This window comes from Protopterus annectens, chromosome 10.part0 (genome assembly GCF_019279795.1).
Source record: "Protopterus annectens isolate FY-2018-M chromosome 10.part0, PAN1.0, whole genome shotgun sequence".
In the NCBI taxonomy this organism is placed as follows: Eukaryota; Metazoa; Chordata; order Ceratodontiformes; family Protopteridae; genus Protopterus; species Protopterus annectens.
The window spans coordinates 985,764,138-985,782,398 of NC_056744.1; the positions used below are offsets into that span (position 1 = coordinate 985,764,138).

Below are 18,261 nucleotides of genomic sequence, written 5' to 3' on the forward strand. Positions count from 1 at the left end.
AGAGAGGGAATACCAACTATGGTATTCAAGGAATACCACAAGGGTAGAGAGAAAAGGGGAGTACCAGCAATGGTACTGAAAAGGGTTACCAATGGGTAAAAACAGATAGAAAAATATCTAACACTACTGTACCTCAACAGGAATAAACTATAGCTCACAAACTTTTTTAGAAACAAACTAGTTTAAATACAAATATCAAGTCCAAAAGATAGTGTGAAGTGCTCAAAAACCAACCAAATCAGAAAATAGAGCACAATGTTGCGGGTCCACGGATAATTTATTGTAAAAAACACATCCACAAACGAAGTAAAACGTAGTTAAAATCCACAATTGTTAACATCCACAATGGTTAAGCACTTTCATCAAGTAGTTTGACTTCCTCAGAACACAGCGACTAGTAAAATCCAAGTTTAAATACATGAATTCTAATTAATCAGAAATTCAAAATGACCAATCATGTTCAATGAAAATTCCCTCCTCATGAATATATATTCCCTCCTCATAAATATGTTAAATGCATGGTTGTTTAAAAAGAAAGAAAATATCAGTCTCATCATAAAATACACACACTTAACATCTCATTTCAATGGGAAAACGTATAATAAAAATGTATACTACAATACTCTAACATGTTACTACACTAAACCTGCCTTTTCTTTTAGAATAGGCATAATAGAGATGTGCTCATTAAGCCCTGGGGGGTAATCAGCAGCCAATCGCAGTTGCTATAGTAATTCCTTTTTATACAACACATTTTGCCAGTCTGGATTCGATGGTGACAAATTCTAGTATAGCAAACTTGTAACACTGGAAATTACTACAAATAACACTATGTTTAAACAATGCACTGGTGTCTTTTTCATTTTTGATATCATATAGGTGTTCGTATATCCTATTTTTCAGTCTTCTCTCCGTCTTACCTACATAAAAGGAAGAACAGGAGCAGCACTTAGCTATATATACAAGTTTGCTTGAATCACAATTGCCACTCTTTAAAAAAATATGACTCTTATTTTGATTATCAAGAGTAATAGTATTTTCTTGTAAAATATATCGATAATAGGAACATTTACCACAAGGTTTACTGCCCCCTCTCTTGACCCTGGTATTGATCAAAGTATGATCCTTCTCCAATATTGTCTTAATATTGGGTCCAACCTTGATGGAAAAAATTGGTTGTTGGCCCAATATACGATATATTTCGGCATTAGTTCTAAAAATGCTCCAGTTTTTTGTTCCCTTTATATGAGAATACAAGGGACTATATTGAACCACACAAGCATGCTGAAAATCAGGTTTATCATGAACATTCATATCTTGACTTATAGGTTGGGATCCTACCCTACCCACACCAAGTAGGGGGGTATACACCTTACCCCATTTATTTAAAACCTCTTCAAGAATAGGGTCAATAAAATGTCGAGGATACCCTCTCTCTAAAAACATCTCCCTTAAATGTTGAAACTCTACTATAACATCATCTTTCCTAGTGGTCATTCTAACAACTCTTATAGCTTGACCCTTAATAATACTCTTTTTCTGATGTATAGGATGATGGCTGGAGTAGTGCAAGTAACTGTTACAGAAAGTCTTTTTGCGATAAATTTTAGAAATAAAATTATCATGCCCTTTAATAATTATGGTATCCAAGAAGCTAATTTCTTGGGAATCAAACTGATAAGTAAACTTTAAATAATCTGTGGTTTGATTCAAGTACTGAACAAACTCAACAATCAGTTCGGGCCCTCCAACCCACACAATAAAAATATCGTCCAAGAGGCGACCATAATATTTAATATTAGAAATTTTTTTTTTCATTCTGGAAAATATACTTGTATTCCCAACCCAGAAGCACCAAATTAGCAACACCTTTTAGTTGCTGAAAATATTCACCTTCAAAAAATAAATAGTTGTTCTCCAAAATAAGATTCATAAGCTCACACACCAATAGTACTTCATCTGAGCTCAATAAAGAATGACAAAACAGGACCTCCTCAAAAAAACACAAACCTTCTGCTTTAGAGATAAAATAGGTCCTGAACATCTATAATCGGGAGAACACAGTCCACTGACCATAACTCTTTCTTAAGCTGTCCCAGAAAGTCCCAGGAATCTTTTAAAAGGTGTGGGAATTTATTCAAGATATGTTTCAATTTCTTATCCACAAATACTGCCAGATTGTGGGTTTTGGAACCTGCTGCTGCCACAATAGGTCTTGAAAGGTGGTTTATTCAAATTTTTATGTATTTTTGGTACGCCGAATATTACTGGAATTTTCGGAAACTTATTTAACAAAAAATCATACTCATCCCTGGTTATTGTCTGATCCATGAGATATTCATATAAATAGCTATCCAATCTACTATATGAAACATAAACATTTTTGAACATGAAGAATAGCCATCAGCCTGAAATAAAATATTTTGCATATCATTAGTATAGTCTTCAGAATTGTACAATACCACCCCACCCCCTTTGTCAGGTGTCATAATTCTGATATTTTTGTCCTCTCTCAAACTACTCAGTAGTTGTTTCTCCTTGGGGTTCATATTGGCAAACACCCTTCCCCCCCCCCATATTTTATATAAATCCTCCTTAACTAATTTTTCATATGTTGTAATTAATGGGTGTAGTGGGGGGGTTAAATGTACTACTTCTCTTCACAGTACCACTCGGTACCTCAACGTGAGTTTTATCTGAAAACATAATATTTAAATTTAACTTTCTAAAATATAACTGTAAATCCACCATCACTTGACCTATATCAGGTATTTTAGTTGGTAAAAATTTAAACACTCTGGAAAATAATGAAAATAAATCCTTAGTGACAGGAACATCTGAATAGTTATATATATTAAACCCATCCAAACAGTATTGAATACTATCCACACTTTGCATTTGAGTTTCAGAATCTACCATTTGTTGTGCCCGTAGGTTTGTTGCGCTGCCCTGCTGTAAGTTTTGTAAACTCCTTGTCTGCGATTGGCTATTCTTTCTGAGCATCTGGGTAATGGAAAATCCTGTGGGTCAACAAAACAGTCTGGCTCAAATTCCTCAAAACTGTCACCACTTGGTTCAAGAGTAAAATTAGAGCCCGTTTTACCCATACCTCTCTTTTCATTACCTAGATTGTCAATACAGCCACTTTCTCTATCATAAAAAAACAATTTATCAGTGGGATAAACTTGATGTAATTTATACTGTTTAATGTCCCTATCTAATTTATGGAGCTTCTTTTTACCCTACTTGGTATGGGTAGGGTAGGATCCCAACCTATAAGTCAAGATATGAATGTTCATGATAAACCTGATTTTCAGCATGCTTGTGTGGTGCAATATAGTCCCTTGTATTCTCATATAAAGGGAACAAAAAACTGGAACATTTTTAGAACTAATGCCGAAATATATCGTATATTGGGCCAACAACCAATTTTTTCCATCAAGGTTGGACCCAATATTAAGACAATATTGGAGAAGGATCATACTTTGAACAATACCAGGGTCAAGAGAGGGGGCAGTAAACCTTGTGGTAAATGTTCCTATTGTCAATATATTTTACAAGAAAATACTATTACTCTTGATAATCAAAATAAGAGTCATTTTTTTTAAAGAGTGGCAATTGTGATTCAAGCAAACTTGTATATATAGCTAAGTGCTGCTCCTGTTCTTCCTTTTATGTAGGTAAGACGGAGAGAAGACTGAAAAATAGGATATACGAACACCTATATGATATAAAAAATGAAAAAGACACCAGTGCATTGTTTATATATGTTATTTGTAGTAATTTCCAGTGTAACAAGTTTGCTATATTAGAATTTGTCACCATCAAAGCCAGAGGGGGGGACTGGCAAAATGTGTTGTATAAAATGGAATTACTATGGCAACTGCGATTGGCTGCTGATTACCCCCCAGGGCTTAATGAGCATATCTCTATTATGCCTATTCTAAAAGAAAAGCCAGGTTTAGTGTAGTGACATATTAGTGTATTGTAGTATACATTTTTATTATAAGTTTTCCCATTGAAATGAGATGTTATGTGTGTGTATTTTATGATGAGACTGATATTTTCTTTCTTTTTAAACAACCATGCATTTAACATATTTATGAGGAGGGAATATATATTCATGAGGAGGGAATTTTCATTGAACATGATTGGTCATTTTGAATTTCTGATTAATTAGAATTCATGTATTTAAACTTGGATTTTACTAGTCACTGTGTTCTGAGGAAGTCAAACTACTTGATGAAAGCACTTAACCATTGTGGATGTTAACAATTGTGGATTTTATCTACGTTTTACTTAATTTGTGGATGTGTTTTTTTACAATAAATCATCCGTGGACCCGCAACATTGTGCTCTATTTTCTGATTTAAATACAAATATCAAATAATTTTCCACTTAGCTGAGAGATCGGCTGAAACGCGGCTTTACGGCTATATGGCAAACGATATTGGAGGTAACAGGGAGAAGGGCATTGTAGGTAGAAGCTTAACTCGAGAGTTTTTGGCTGGTGTGAGCTTGATAATAGGCCGACTCGGTTCTGAGGGCTCGGAACTGAACCCACTAGTGATGAATGAAAAGAAGATTAAATACTTTCCAAGATTCTCATTACAGGACAGTCACTCTGAACTCAGACTACAGCTACCACTAAATGTTATCATCATCATCTAGAAAACATCAGAGGATTATGTTCTACTAAAGAAGCAACACCTTACAAAAGCCTGGGAAATGTGTTGCAAACATAAGAAAATTCCACTTTAGAACACTAGGAATTCTGTACCTGCATAACACAGATTCATGCGTTCTGACAAGTTACTTTCCCCGAGACTATGAATGAATGTACTTGTATGTAGGAAATGGTATACAAATCAAAGTCACCTGCACACATACAGGAGATTATCCGATTATAGGAGCTTCAAAGTTATGATACATATTCAGCCATACTGGACCTAACTATGAAATGCATCCATTTCAGTTTAAGCTTTCTACCTCTTATCTTCAAAAATTATGCATTTTTGCTTTAAAGTATAAGCCCACAACAACAGAAAAAAGTGCTCACTTAAAAATGTCAGCATTATTTTCAACCAATACATAACAAGAGGAGAAGAAGGTGGGGCGGATGCAGAGAAAGGAAAGGAGGAGGAGGAGATGAAGGATTGGAAAATGACAGTTATGCAAATAAACTTAAGAATAAAAAATGAAAGGTAACTAGAATAAAGAAAGATGAACCAGTTAAGACTGAAGAGGCAATTAAAAATAGAGATAGATAAAACTATTCAACTTACAGTCTGATAATTTAATAACTAAATTTGTACTTATGAATCTTAACTAAACCCACTAAATTACTACCTTAGGTTCCCTAATTAAGTTATAATATCTTCCAATCCAGTTTAAATTTTCCTTCAGTAATGCCCATCTTCTTTATTGTTATCCAGCCTTAGAAATGCTACTTTTAATATATATTCAATTAATTCCTTATCATTAGTACTGTTGTATTTATCTTGAACATACCAATTTTAACACCGCATGCAGTAATTATATTGAAGGCTTGCTAACTAAACAATATTTTTTACATCAACAACCTCATTATGATTGCTTTACTGTATATAAACATTAGATATCAGACCAAGTGGCCTCATCTATTAATCTGTATGGCACTTCACAGTACAATTCCTTTTTTTTTGCCTCAATATATGGGTTACTGGTAGCCCTCTGTACCATTATTACACTTGTATACTAATTCAGTTACAATAACAATAGAACAGTATTGCAGCAGTCAACTAGACAGACTTTGTTTGACACTCTTTATTATAACTTTAAAAACATACAGATTAACCTCTTTCATCCTTTCATCCTAAAAACAACTAGGACTTCATCAGAATCAATTAAAGTTACAAAATAAGCCAATAAATACTTTAATTATCCAATTAAAGATGCAATTTAAAATTTTAAAGGTACCATAACTTAAAAACTTCCATCCAAGTAAATACACAAGTGAAAATAATTATGATACAAAATATATTGAATAACAAATAATTAAATATACAATCAAATATAATTTGCCTTAAAGTTTAAAATAGGTTGAAGAGAAATATTTTCGTTAATGCCAAGGAACTGGCAAGTCTGTAGTCTCATTTGCATTTAACTTCTTTGTCTTCCAATAGGGAATTAAAATCACCACCCCTAGGGCCAATTCTAACTTGCTAAAGAATAGCAAATTAAAAAGTATCACAACTAGGGCTAGAACTAAGATGTCTAAATAAAGTGTTGTTTTTGTTACACTTATTAATCTGATAAGAATGTTCATAAATACGTTTCCTTAAGGGTCTTTCAGTTTTGCCCACATAAAAAGCAGGGTATGCAGAACATTTGGCTGAATAGAGGACTCATTTAGAATTACACTTCCCCTTAATAAAATAAATTCTTGAAGAAATATCATTCTCCAGAGTTAAACTATAAGCTTTCAGTATAAATGAACATTGAACGCAAGACTCACAGTTTGATGTACCTTTCTTATGTGTCACAATACTATACTCAAACCTTTCGAGTCTTTGCTTAATGTTGGGGCCAGTTTTGCACACAAAGGAAGGGTTATTCCCTAAAAGCTGATAAATTTTGGGGTTACCCTTAAGGATATTCCAGTTTCTTATAAAAATATCCTTGATCTTCTTAGCATGTGGGCCATATTCTAAAATTAAAGCCTTTTCATAGATACCATTTTATTTTGCCCTGTCAAAAGTAGCTAAACCAGTCCCTAAAAAGGGCTGAACTTCTTACCCCACTGGGACTGCACATACTGCCTAATATCATTGACTAAAGCTCCTTAACAACATCCACAAAGACAGAGGTTACCCTGACAGCCCTAATGAACTGCCATTTAACAATACTTTTTTTCTAAGTGGATGACTACTTGACAACTCTAAAAATGAATTACTATAAGTTGGCTTTCTATAAACATTTGATTTAAAGCCACTACCTGTCTTAGAAATCATTGTATCTAAGAAAGGAATATTTTCTTTACTAATACTATATGTAAATTTTAAAAAAGATGATGTGTTGTTAATATAATTCATAAAACTAATAATGTCCTGATCTGACCCATTCCATAAAATAAAGATATCATCCAGGAATTTGACATACAGTTTAATTAACTTAAAACATTGACTTCCAAAAATGTAATTCAACTCCTAGTCAAGGAGCACTAAATTAGCATAAATAGGGCACAAGAAGCTCCCACAGTAACACCTGTGATTTGTTTAAAATACTCCCCCTCAAAAAATATAATTATTGTCTAAAACCAAGGACATTAAGTCCAAAATCAAATTAATTTTATCATCATCAAATGACGTAAAACTACACAAGCTACTGTAAAAATGATCAACTCCTTCAACCCTAGGTATGGAAGAAAACAAATCTACCACATCAATGGTCAAAAATGTAGTACTCTGACACCAAAAGTCCTTTTTTATGATTTGTTTAACATACTCCCCCTCAAAAAATATAATTATTGTCTAAAACCAAGGACATTAAGTCCAAAATCAAATTAATTTTATCATCATCAAATGACGTAAAACTACACAGGCTATTGTAAAAATGATCAACTCCTTTAACCCTAGGTATGGAAGGCTACTGTAAAAATGATCAACTCCTTCAACCCTAGGTATGGAAGAAAACAAATCTACCACATCAATGGTCAAAAATGTAGTACTCTGAGACCAAAGGTCCATTTTTAGTCTCCCTAAAAAGTCCCAAGAGTAAATAATAATGTGGTCCATGTTGTTGTAAACATCTATCAATTACTAAACCCAAGGGGTAAATTTTAGACATTTGTTCTGCAACTACTGGTCTATAAGGTGGTTTAGCCACATTTTTGTGGATTTTTGGGATACCAAAAATGGTTGTTACTACTGGGTTCTTTACTCAACACATGTGTCCAAAGAAATTCTTTGATCTAATAAGCATTCTTCTAAGAAGGAATCTATTCTTTGATAGTTTATGTTAATTTCATTAATTGAAACAGGGATGTAGGTCTTGTCATCACTCAGGATGTCAAACATAGCCTTGCTATAATTTAATGCATTAAATAAAACAATCCCTCCACCCTTGTCGGGTTTCATAACCCATATAGTTATGTCATTCCTAAGCTTATCAAATAATTAATTCTCTCCTTTACTTAAATGATTGTAAAATGAACTTCTGTTCACACACCTTGCTTGTAAGCCATAAATTTCATCAATAATGGATTTTCCAACACACTAACGGTATGGTTCAGAGGGGAATTAAACATACTTATCTTCTTAACATCTTCCATACCTAGGGTTGAAGGAATTGACCATTTTCACAATACCCTGTCTAGTTTTACGTCATTTGATAATGATAAAATTAATTTGATTTTGGACATAATGTCCTTGGTTTTAGACAATAATTATATTTTTGCGGGGGAAGTATTTTAAACAAATCAAAGGTGTTGCTATGGAAGCTTCTTGCACCCCTATTTATGGTAATTTACCATAATTTTTTTTAGAGTTTTCAAGTAGTCATCCAGTTAGTCAGGAAAAAAGTATTTTTAAAGGGCAGTTCATTAGGGGTGCCAGGAATTGTTAAGGAGCTTGCTTTTATAGCTAACATGTTTTTAGCCAAAGGGTATCCAGCTATATTACTTAATAATATTAGGTAGTACGTGCAATCCTAATGGGATAGGAAGTTTAAGCCCTCGTTAGGGACTGGTTTAGCTACTTTTGACAGGGCAAAATAAAATGGTATATAAAAAACAGCTTTAATTTTAGAATGAGACCCACATGCTACGGAGATCAAGGATATTTTTATAAGAAACTGGAATATCCTTAAGGTTAACCCCCAAATTTATCAGCTTTTAAGGAATAATCCTTCCTTTGTGTACAAAACTGGCCCCAACATTAAGAAAAGACTCAAAAGGTTTAAGTATAATATTGTGACACATAAGAAAGGTACACCAAAATGTGAGTCTTGCGTTCAATGTTCATTTATACTGAAAGCTTATAGTTTAACTTTGGAGAAGGATATTTATTCAAGAGTGGAGAAGGATATTTATTCAAGAGTTTATTTTACTAAGGGGAACTGTAATTCTAAAGGAGTCATCTACTTAGCCAAATGTTCGGCATACCCTGCTTTTTATGTGGGTAAAACTGAAAGACTCTTACGGGAACGTATTTATGAACATTCTTAATCAGATTAATAACACTAACAAAGATTTATTTAGACATCTTTGTTCTAGCCCAAGCTGTGATACTTTTACATTTGCTATTCTTGAGCAAGTTAGAATTGGCCCTAGCAGTGGTGATTTTAAGTCCCCATTAGAAGACAAAGAAGATAAATGGAAAATGAGACTACATGCTGGCCAGATCCCTGACATTAATGGAAATATTTCTCTTCAACCTATTTTAAACTTTAAGGCGAATTATATTTGATTGCATATTTAATTATTTGTTATTCAATATATTTTGTATCATAATTATTTCCACTTGTGTAGTTACTTGGATGGTAGTTTTTTAAGTCATGGTAACTTTAAAATTTTTAAAATTGCATCTTTAATTGAATAATTATTCAAAGTATTTACTGGCTTGTTTTTTTTTTTTACTTCAATTGATTCTGATGAAGTCCTAGTTGTTTGTAGAATGACAGCGTTAATCAGTATATTTTTAAAGTTATAATAAAGAGTGCCAAACAAAGTCAGTGTAGTTGACTGCTGCAATACTATTCTATTGTTATTACTTACACTGTATTGCTACACTTTTGTTGTTTTTTCAGAGTTGTTCTTTGGTGAATTCAGTTACAATGTTAATGCTCACAACATTAATCCATTAGCTCATTTGAAATCTGACAGAATGGCCAGACAACTTTCACACTTTAGCAAAAGTATAAATAAGGACATGAATTAGTTACAAATTATATCTCTGAATATTTAACAGAACCCTGTTATTCATTTATAATGTAAATGGACCACAAAAGACCATTTAGCAGTTAACAGGTAGTAAAATGTTAGAAAAATCAGTTAGAGAGAAATAAGAACAATCCACTCAGAGACCATAAAACAAGCCAGGATTATGTCACTGTTGTTGTAGCTAAATAAAAAATAATAATTATGACTTGGCTGTGTCATATTTATTGGAGCACAACTACACTGTAAAAAATGGAAATAGAAAAACAAATTAAATCAGTATGTCCGTCGCCTTGATGGCTCTTTTTGGTACACGTTAATAACACATAATAAGAAACACACTGAGTACTACTCAGAATATCAGTGCACGATAAAACATTTTTTTTCTGGTACGAGACTGTTTAAGTGCGAGTTATTTGCAATTTGAAATAAAAGACAGGGAATCAAAAACGCGTAAATTAAAACACTGGAGGTGAATTGGAGAGAAAAGGGAAAAAGAAAGAACAAAAGGTTATAAAAGGGTGAGTTTATATGTATTGTCTGGGCAGTATGTTCAGACAGAGTGATGAACAGACACAGGGTCTCGTGGCTAAGGAAATCAACAGTGATCATTCCATACCATAGGAAGGTGAAGAAAGTAGACCAATTTTGGTTGCTTTGATTAGAAATCTGATCAAATATACTAGAAAATTCACAAATGTGCATATTTATTATTTTATTCTACATTTCTGAGAGTCGGCCATGGTGGTGCAGCGGTTAGTGCTGTCACCTCGCAGCAAGAGGCTTTCCGGTTTGAATCTCAGCTGGAGCGTCTTCTGTGTGGAGTTTGCACATCCTCCCTGCGATCAACTAAACTTTAAAAAGACATGCTAGTAGGTGGATGAGTGTTTGTGTGCCTGCTCTGAAAGTTGGGCGCTGGGCTGGCAACTCGACACCGTAAAATCTACTGCCAATCATAAGTGGACTCGTGATCCGCTGGGGTGACCCTTAATTGGGAAAAGCCAAAATACTTTTTATTCAACATTTCTGAGCGACTTTGCTTGGCTGGGAAAATGAAGGACGAAACATAAGGGTAGAAAGAACAAGAAACATAAAAGGAAGAATTATACAGTTGGTGGCAATTCATAGGATTAGAGGAGGTTACTAGGATAATGGCCCTGGGGCCCTTACAAGCCTAGCCAAGAGTTTAAACCCCAAAAGAAACCGCAGTCAACACCTGTTGCCCCTGTCAATGAGGGACACAGGTGGAACCCCTAGGACGAATTTGTGTTTCCCATCCACTCATCAAGGTTGCACTTGAAGAGGGTCAGCGAGGTGCTCTGTTTGACGTGTATGGGAAGTCTATTCCAGAGATGGGGCAGCCTCTGGGAGACAAACCTGTCTCTCCAGCAGGTTTTGTTAATGTCACATATTAGATTCAGGCCTTTTGAGCGAGTAGTGCGTGAGGTTATACTTACAGATATGGAGCATCTCTAGTACAGCAGGGTCCAAGACTGCCTTGTATCCGAGACAGATCATCCCTGAGCAATCTAAACAATAAGTAGAGTGATAGTGACTTGAGCCTGCCTGCATAGGACCAGTAGTGGACGCCATGGATTCTCTTTGTGAGGTATTTCAGTGGCCTTTCCAGTTGGTGCAGATGTTTGTAGAGGTACATCCCAAACGGGATGTTATACTCAATTATTGGTCTAATGAGGGTGGAGTATAGAGAGGTAATAACCTCTTTTTTTCCGGATGAAATCCCTTTACTTATGAGATGAACCAAGTAAAAGGCTTTTCTGACCACTGCCGCTACATGATGGTCAAATGTGAGATCGTTCCACTACATGATGGTAGAACGTGAGGTTATCAACTTGACTGCCCAGGTCTCTCACCACAGGTTGTGTATTTAGGGGGTTGCAGTTGATGTAGTAATCAGTAGGGGGTTGTGTTTTTGCCGAATGGTATGATGATAATTTTTTTTGCATTTAGCTTGAGGCCATGACTTTGGCACCAGTCATTAATTGCTGAGAGACCCCCTCGCAGTATGTTATCATCGTCTGGGGAGTCAAGTAACAGCACCCAACTTACAGTCATCGGCAAACTTGGTCAGTCACAGGCCTTTTGTCTTTGCCTGTACCTCTGAGAAATAGATGTCAAACAGTAGGGATCCCAGGACAGATCCCTGGAGAACTCCACTAGTGACAGTTCTGCCATCAGAGGTGGAGTTGCCTATTTTGACTTTGAGGGTCCTGTCAGTGAGCCAACTGGCCACCCACCTGATGAGATAGGGATTTACAGCAAGTTGTGTTAGCTTTTCGATGATGCACGACTGGGGGATTGTGTCAAAGACCTTGGCCAAGTCAAGGTAAGCTGCATGTACTGACTTTCCTTCATCCAGAGCCTTGGTGACAGTATCAAAGAAATCAACCAGGTTCAACAGGCAAGATCTGCCCTTGACAAATCCGAACTGGGTGGGGTCAAGTGCTTAGAGATTGCCTATTATCTTGTTTATGAGACCCATAATAATACGCTCTATGGCTTTACAGATCAGACTTATCAAGCTAATGGGATGATAGTTTCCAGCATCAGAAGTGGCACCACCTTTGTACAAGGAAATGTCTCCATTCTGCTGGAATGAAGCCAGTACTTAGGCTGTGGTTGAATAGGGTGCTCAATGGCAAAGCCAGTTCTTGCTGGAGATGGTGCAGAATACATCCTGGGATACTATCAGATCCCATGGAAGCTGTGTTTTGCCTTGGATAGGGTCTATAACACTTGATCTACAGAGATGTGAGGTATGGGACAAGTATCGGGATGTCGAAAGGGCCTTTGGAAGGGGGACAGGGGGGTGACGTTTGCAAAGAACCTATCTGCTAGCAGATTGTTTAAGTCAATATGATCAGTGTAAGTGATACTGTTAAGTACTAATTCAGAACAAACCTGGGCTTTGCTACGGAGATTCATGACATAACAAAAGAAGACTTTATGGTTTCCCTTTGTTATGAAGGCTAGTTTTGATTCATAATTGGCCTTGGAAGTTTTCAATAGTGGTCTAATTTGCTTGTTGAGGCTAAGGAGGAAGCTTTTTCCAATTTGAAATTTGTTCCCTTTTACCCTTGGACAACAGTTTCTTCCTTTTGTTGTAAAGCCTGTTGATAGAGGATGACCACCATACAGGTTTGTGTTTCCTTGAGGAGCAGGATTTAGTTCTATTGGGTATGGCTGAGTCCATGCAGCTGTACATGTGCTTGTAAACTGAATTGGTGTATTGTTCAGAATAGTTATCTGCATCCTCGGGGGGGGGGGGTGTGTGAAGCTACAGAGACCCTCCCTTAGGAGGCTGTAGTCAGCTTTTGAGAAACATTTTAGTTTGATTTCGGCTGGGGGGGTGGGTGGGATAGAAACTTCAAATGAGACAGTCCGATGATCTGATCTAACCAGGGAGGGACATACTATGGGAGTGGTGCAGCAGTCACCCATGTTGAGAACCAAGTCTAGAATGTTATCTCCCCTTGTGGTGGGTGAGATGAGCTGGTCTAGTGCATTAGAATTGATGAAGTCGAGGAATCTTTGAGACAGTGCAATAGTGCAAGAATAGTTCACCCAGTGTATGGTGGGGTAGATGAAGTCACCGAGGATCAGGGTGTTAGGGGATACCTTGATGGAGTCTAGTAGATCCAAGTAAGAGGAGTGGGTGTCCTGCGTCATGCAAGGGGTTTATAGCTAGCTATAACTTGGATGGGTGTCTTGCCAACTGTCAGTTGTACCTGGAGTAGCTCCAGTGCATTATGCTGACAAACCAGTCTGGAGGTGTGCTTGTCCTTGATGAAGATAGAGACTCCGCCACTCTTAGTCTTCCCAACCTCATTTTGGGGTCGGAATGTGTGGAATGAGGTATAGCCTGGTAAGGCAGAGGTGCTCTCCACAGCCCTGAACCCAGTTTCCATGACCGTACAGACATCAGCATCTTCAAGTGTTAGGAGGGTTTCCAGTGAGTCCATTTTCAGCTTTAGGCTCCTAGCGTTAAGCAGCATGACCTTCAATTTGCTTTTTGACAGATCTTTTATGTTGGAAGGTTTGTCTTTGGGACATTGCCTAAAAAAGGCACAATGGGGGAGGCGAGAGTCTTGGCCAGGATCTTGAAACCCAGTGGTGACAGGTGAAGTCCATCTATGGCAAAGCATCGAGGCCTGTCGACCATGTCATCCTAGGCAGACAAATACTGGATCCCCTTGGAATGACACCAGAAACTAAGCCAATTGTTGAAGTCAATTTTTTTTGTTGGTATTGTGGTATCATTCTTGATGAAGGTAGGATGCTGCTTAGGGCTAGGATCATACCTACCTGGAACACACACAGAGTTCAATCATGTCTCTCTTCATATAGTCCAGGGAGGTGCATCTTACGTCATTCACACTAACACATACAATGAGACAGTCATACTTGCACTTGTTGTGTAGTCACTTAAGTGCGTGCGTGATGTGGTAGATTCTGGCACAAGACAGACAACTGACTGTGACTTTCTACTTGTCCAGCCTGGTGAGGGGGACATCAGTGTGTCTCACAATTGAGTCACCAATGACTAGTGTGTTTGGTTTATTGTTATGTCTTGTAGGTTGTGATAGTTTATTGTTTTTCCTTATGGGCTGTGTTTGTGAGACACTGGTGTGTTGTCTGCTATGTGTGATGTGTTTGGTGTTGTGTGTGGAATGTTTGGTGTTGTGTGTGGAATGTTTGTGAGTGTGTTTTTGAGGTCTCTGCTGTTTAGGTAAGTTTTTATTGAGGACCTTTGCATAGGTGTGTGTTGTGCTTGGTTATGTAATGAGAGTGGTGTGATGTTTGTGCTGGAAATCTCCTCTTTATCAGGATTACTGACTGTGGCATGAGACAGCATGGACTCCAGGTTACTGACGTACATGCATCTCTTACAGGTGGAAAGAATTATGTTTGAAAATTACTGTCTGGTAGGGTGCAGTGGCCTTTTGGGGAATAAACCCATTTTGATGTGTACGTCAAAACTCTTATGCTAAAATAAGTAGACTGCTTTCAAGTCAAGGGACTGAAGATGTGCACATGATTTATTCTGAATCATTTATGATTTAAAATAAAAGGTTATAATTAATGAACAAAGAAATGAAAACAAGTTAAAAGACTTTCTTTTGCACCACACATTGAAAAGTAGAAAATGTACAATTAGCCACAAATAATTAAACTGGCATATCCTTGCCCCCAGTGTTTAGACAAAATAAAACATGCAATGATATGAGGTCAGAAAACAATGGAATGAAAATAAATGAACTTACAAGTCTATTTATACCACTCAAATATTGCCGAGTCACAGAAATGTCCCTGATTACAGCCAGTATGGAGGTGGAAGAAAAGTAGCAGCAGCTGGTAGCCTAGTCTCACTTATATAGGATAGGATTGATAGGTCTCTGCTGCACAGCCAATACCGTGGTAGTTTGTGTCGGTCACTAGTGCAGAATCCAGTGAAGTGCATTAGGTGGCAGCCAGCACAATGACATGAGCAGTGCGGACCTGACCACAAGGAGGGTTAACCCTTTTTGAATATAGTAAGGGGGTAAATGAAATGGTCAAAATGCACATCTGATGATCATCGGGGAGATTAGGCATCTTGAGTGGAAGGAGGCACCACAAGTGGGCGAACCAATGGAAAAAAATGATTGCCCCCTTGCAAAATGTTTAATTTGGCAACAAACTAGTAAGAATTTCTGTTTCAAAATTAAGGTAAGACACTCCAGTTACTCTTTACTGATTGGAAAAAAAACAATATAAATTCTAACAACTTTTTAAATTAATAATATACATACTTTAAATGAGTCCGTGTTTGACGAGTTAGGAGCCTCTTTCACCAGAGTACAAACTGTTTTCTGGTAAACAAAAATGCTTTTGAAAATCTACTCTAATGAGCAGTAATATGTCTATCAAGATGTGCTGATGTGTATTAAAAAAGATTACGGTTTTCAAGAGTAATTAAGCCCATTCACACGTTTCCACTCAGAAGACGCTCTAGCTGAGAATGTCTGGTTCGATTCTCAGCTAGAGCGTCTTCTGCGTGGAAACATGCGTGAATGGGCATACCTTCGTTAAAGGTTGTGCGTCAGGGCTGGTAACTCGGCACGTAAAAATCAACTACCAATCATTAGCGGACCGGAGTTCCGCTGCAACGACCCCTAACCGGGAAAAGCCGAAAGACACAACAACAACATGGTTTTCAAGAGTAGTTATAGCAATAAGCAGGTTGCAATAAGAAATGGGTAAGTCACTGTTTACCTCTGCGATGCGGTAAGCTACTTTCAGGACTGCAAACATATTTTCAAGCTGGCTAACTTTATGCATGAACATAGCCAGCATAAGATTTATACTTAACTAAGTATTTTCTGAATATCTCTCAGAAACATTGTAACTGAGGCCCGAAATTTTCTACAACTGTCCACGGTAAACTGTATCATGCAGCTCTGTACATAACTTGCATAGAGCATACCTTTCAAGTGTACTTCATTACGAGGAGCATACCTCATTTGGGGTCTTAAAAAGCTCACGGTCCTCGAAGTTCCACATTGAAAGTGTCTGTCACACATTCAGTGTTAGGAATTTTTTTAACGGATATTCATGGCAAATAGAAGTGAATTACATTAATTAATAAAAAAAATTTCTATAAGTAAAAGCAGCATATTTTAACCATCATATGACCTTCCTGGTTGAAGTTGTTAGTAAGCCATGAGGATGTGTTCCACATTTTGCCCATTTGTTCCACATTATGAGGGCTAATGTTCCTCATGTTGGAGATGGAAGGTTGAGAGCTATGGCATACATATATGGATACTTCTATGAAAACAGCCTTTGTTATTGTTGTGGAGGACAACAGCTGACAATTATGCTGTTATGGGAGAGGTGAACACCTGCAGAAATATGTACACTTTGAGAGGGAAAGCAGGATAAGGGGCAACAACGTGAAATTGTGAGTTCAAAATGACGTCTTAATCATATGCGTTTTCAAGACAGGATAACGGAATTCGTGGTGCAGTATCCGCAATACAACGGATTTCTCAAACCTCTTAGCACTTTGCAATTTCCTGACTGCTTCCTCTAAACAGACAGCCTACAATGTAGCCTTAGTGTTGCAGTAACTACAAATACATAAGGGTTTAGAATGTCCAACTCTCAAGACTGACTTTGGCTAATGCAAAGGCTCTAGTAAAACACACTGCAGTCTCTAAAGTAAATATTCAACTTCATGCAAGAGACGTTTACTTGGGTGCATACAAAATTACAGTACCATAAATACAACTCGCCCATTAACGTACCAGAGATTCTTTTCCCACAGTGAGAATCGAGGTATACGCCTCCAAATAAACTCGACTGCACTTCCTAATCACTTCAAGCCCTTTAACAGTAACATCTTTGGCATCACCCAGACCCAACCCGATTAAATACAGCATTCTTAAATCTTATCTGTCCTACTTTATCTGTATAAATATATCCAATAGGTAGCAACAACAGTTAAACGGCTACAACAACTCACTACTATAGAAAAACAATCTAGCACATGTATGTTCTCTTAAACGTTTTCGATTCTCTAAGCACATACTACAGCAGTCGTAAAAAGTGATTTTGCGACAGTTAATTGAGTTGTGTATTTTGGTAGTGTGAAAGTGGAAAGTGAATAAGCAGGCACGTTCGTTTCAGTGTATTGAAGTATTGTCTGACTTAAGGTTGACAGAGTTAGAATAATACAATAGAAATTAATTTTGCTTTGATTAGTCTGTTAGAGTGTATATAGAAGCCTTAAGTACCCGTTAGCTTTACATGTATAGACTACTGCAGAACAAGGAAGACCGTTGCGGCGATCCCACGTGTTTATATACCCAACGGATAAATGTATATAAGTGTGTGTGTTTGTATACATTTGTACATGCTGTAGTTCAGTAGGGGAGTCAACTCAGGCCACTGGTAGCATACCTTTTAATCTCTTAGCACAAGAATATAGGGTTAAAACCTGTCCCACTTTGCGAGGGACAGTCCGTCTTTGTGCAATTGTGTCCTGACAAAAATTTTTAAAAATGGAAAATGTCCTGAGATTTTAGGACAAACTTATTTCCTATATGTTATGTAATAGTTGTATAAAGCAGTTATTCTGTATCTAAAATACCTAAATGTTATAAGAAACAGAATAAGCAACTAAAATGCTACAAGAATAAGCTTTTATTTAGACAAAAACGTTCTCTTCTTTATACTGACCGTATGTTTGTACCAAAAATGTCCCACTTTGGCCATTTGAAAAGGTGGCAACCCTAATATCGCCGGAATAACATGCTTTGTGCTAACAGCATTTTCTGAAG

At 36.9% G+C, this 18,261-nt stretch overlaps 1 protein-coding gene across 1 annotated transcript in view; it reads right to left on the reverse strand.

Moving 5' to 3' along the window:
* The window catches only part of DPH5 (diphthamide biosynthesis 5), a 386,494-nt gene extending 369,024 nt beyond the window's left edge, over nt 1–17,470 (reverse strand). The window contains exon 1 of the mRNA XM_044085749.1: nt 17,227–17,470. Within this exon, the coding sequence (XP_043941684.1) occupies nt 17,227–17,361 (135 nt within the window). The 5' untranslated portion in view covers nt 17,362–17,470. The remainder of the gene's footprint in view (nt 1–17,226) is intronic.
* Nucleotides 17,471–18,261: the final 791 nt, after the last annotated feature.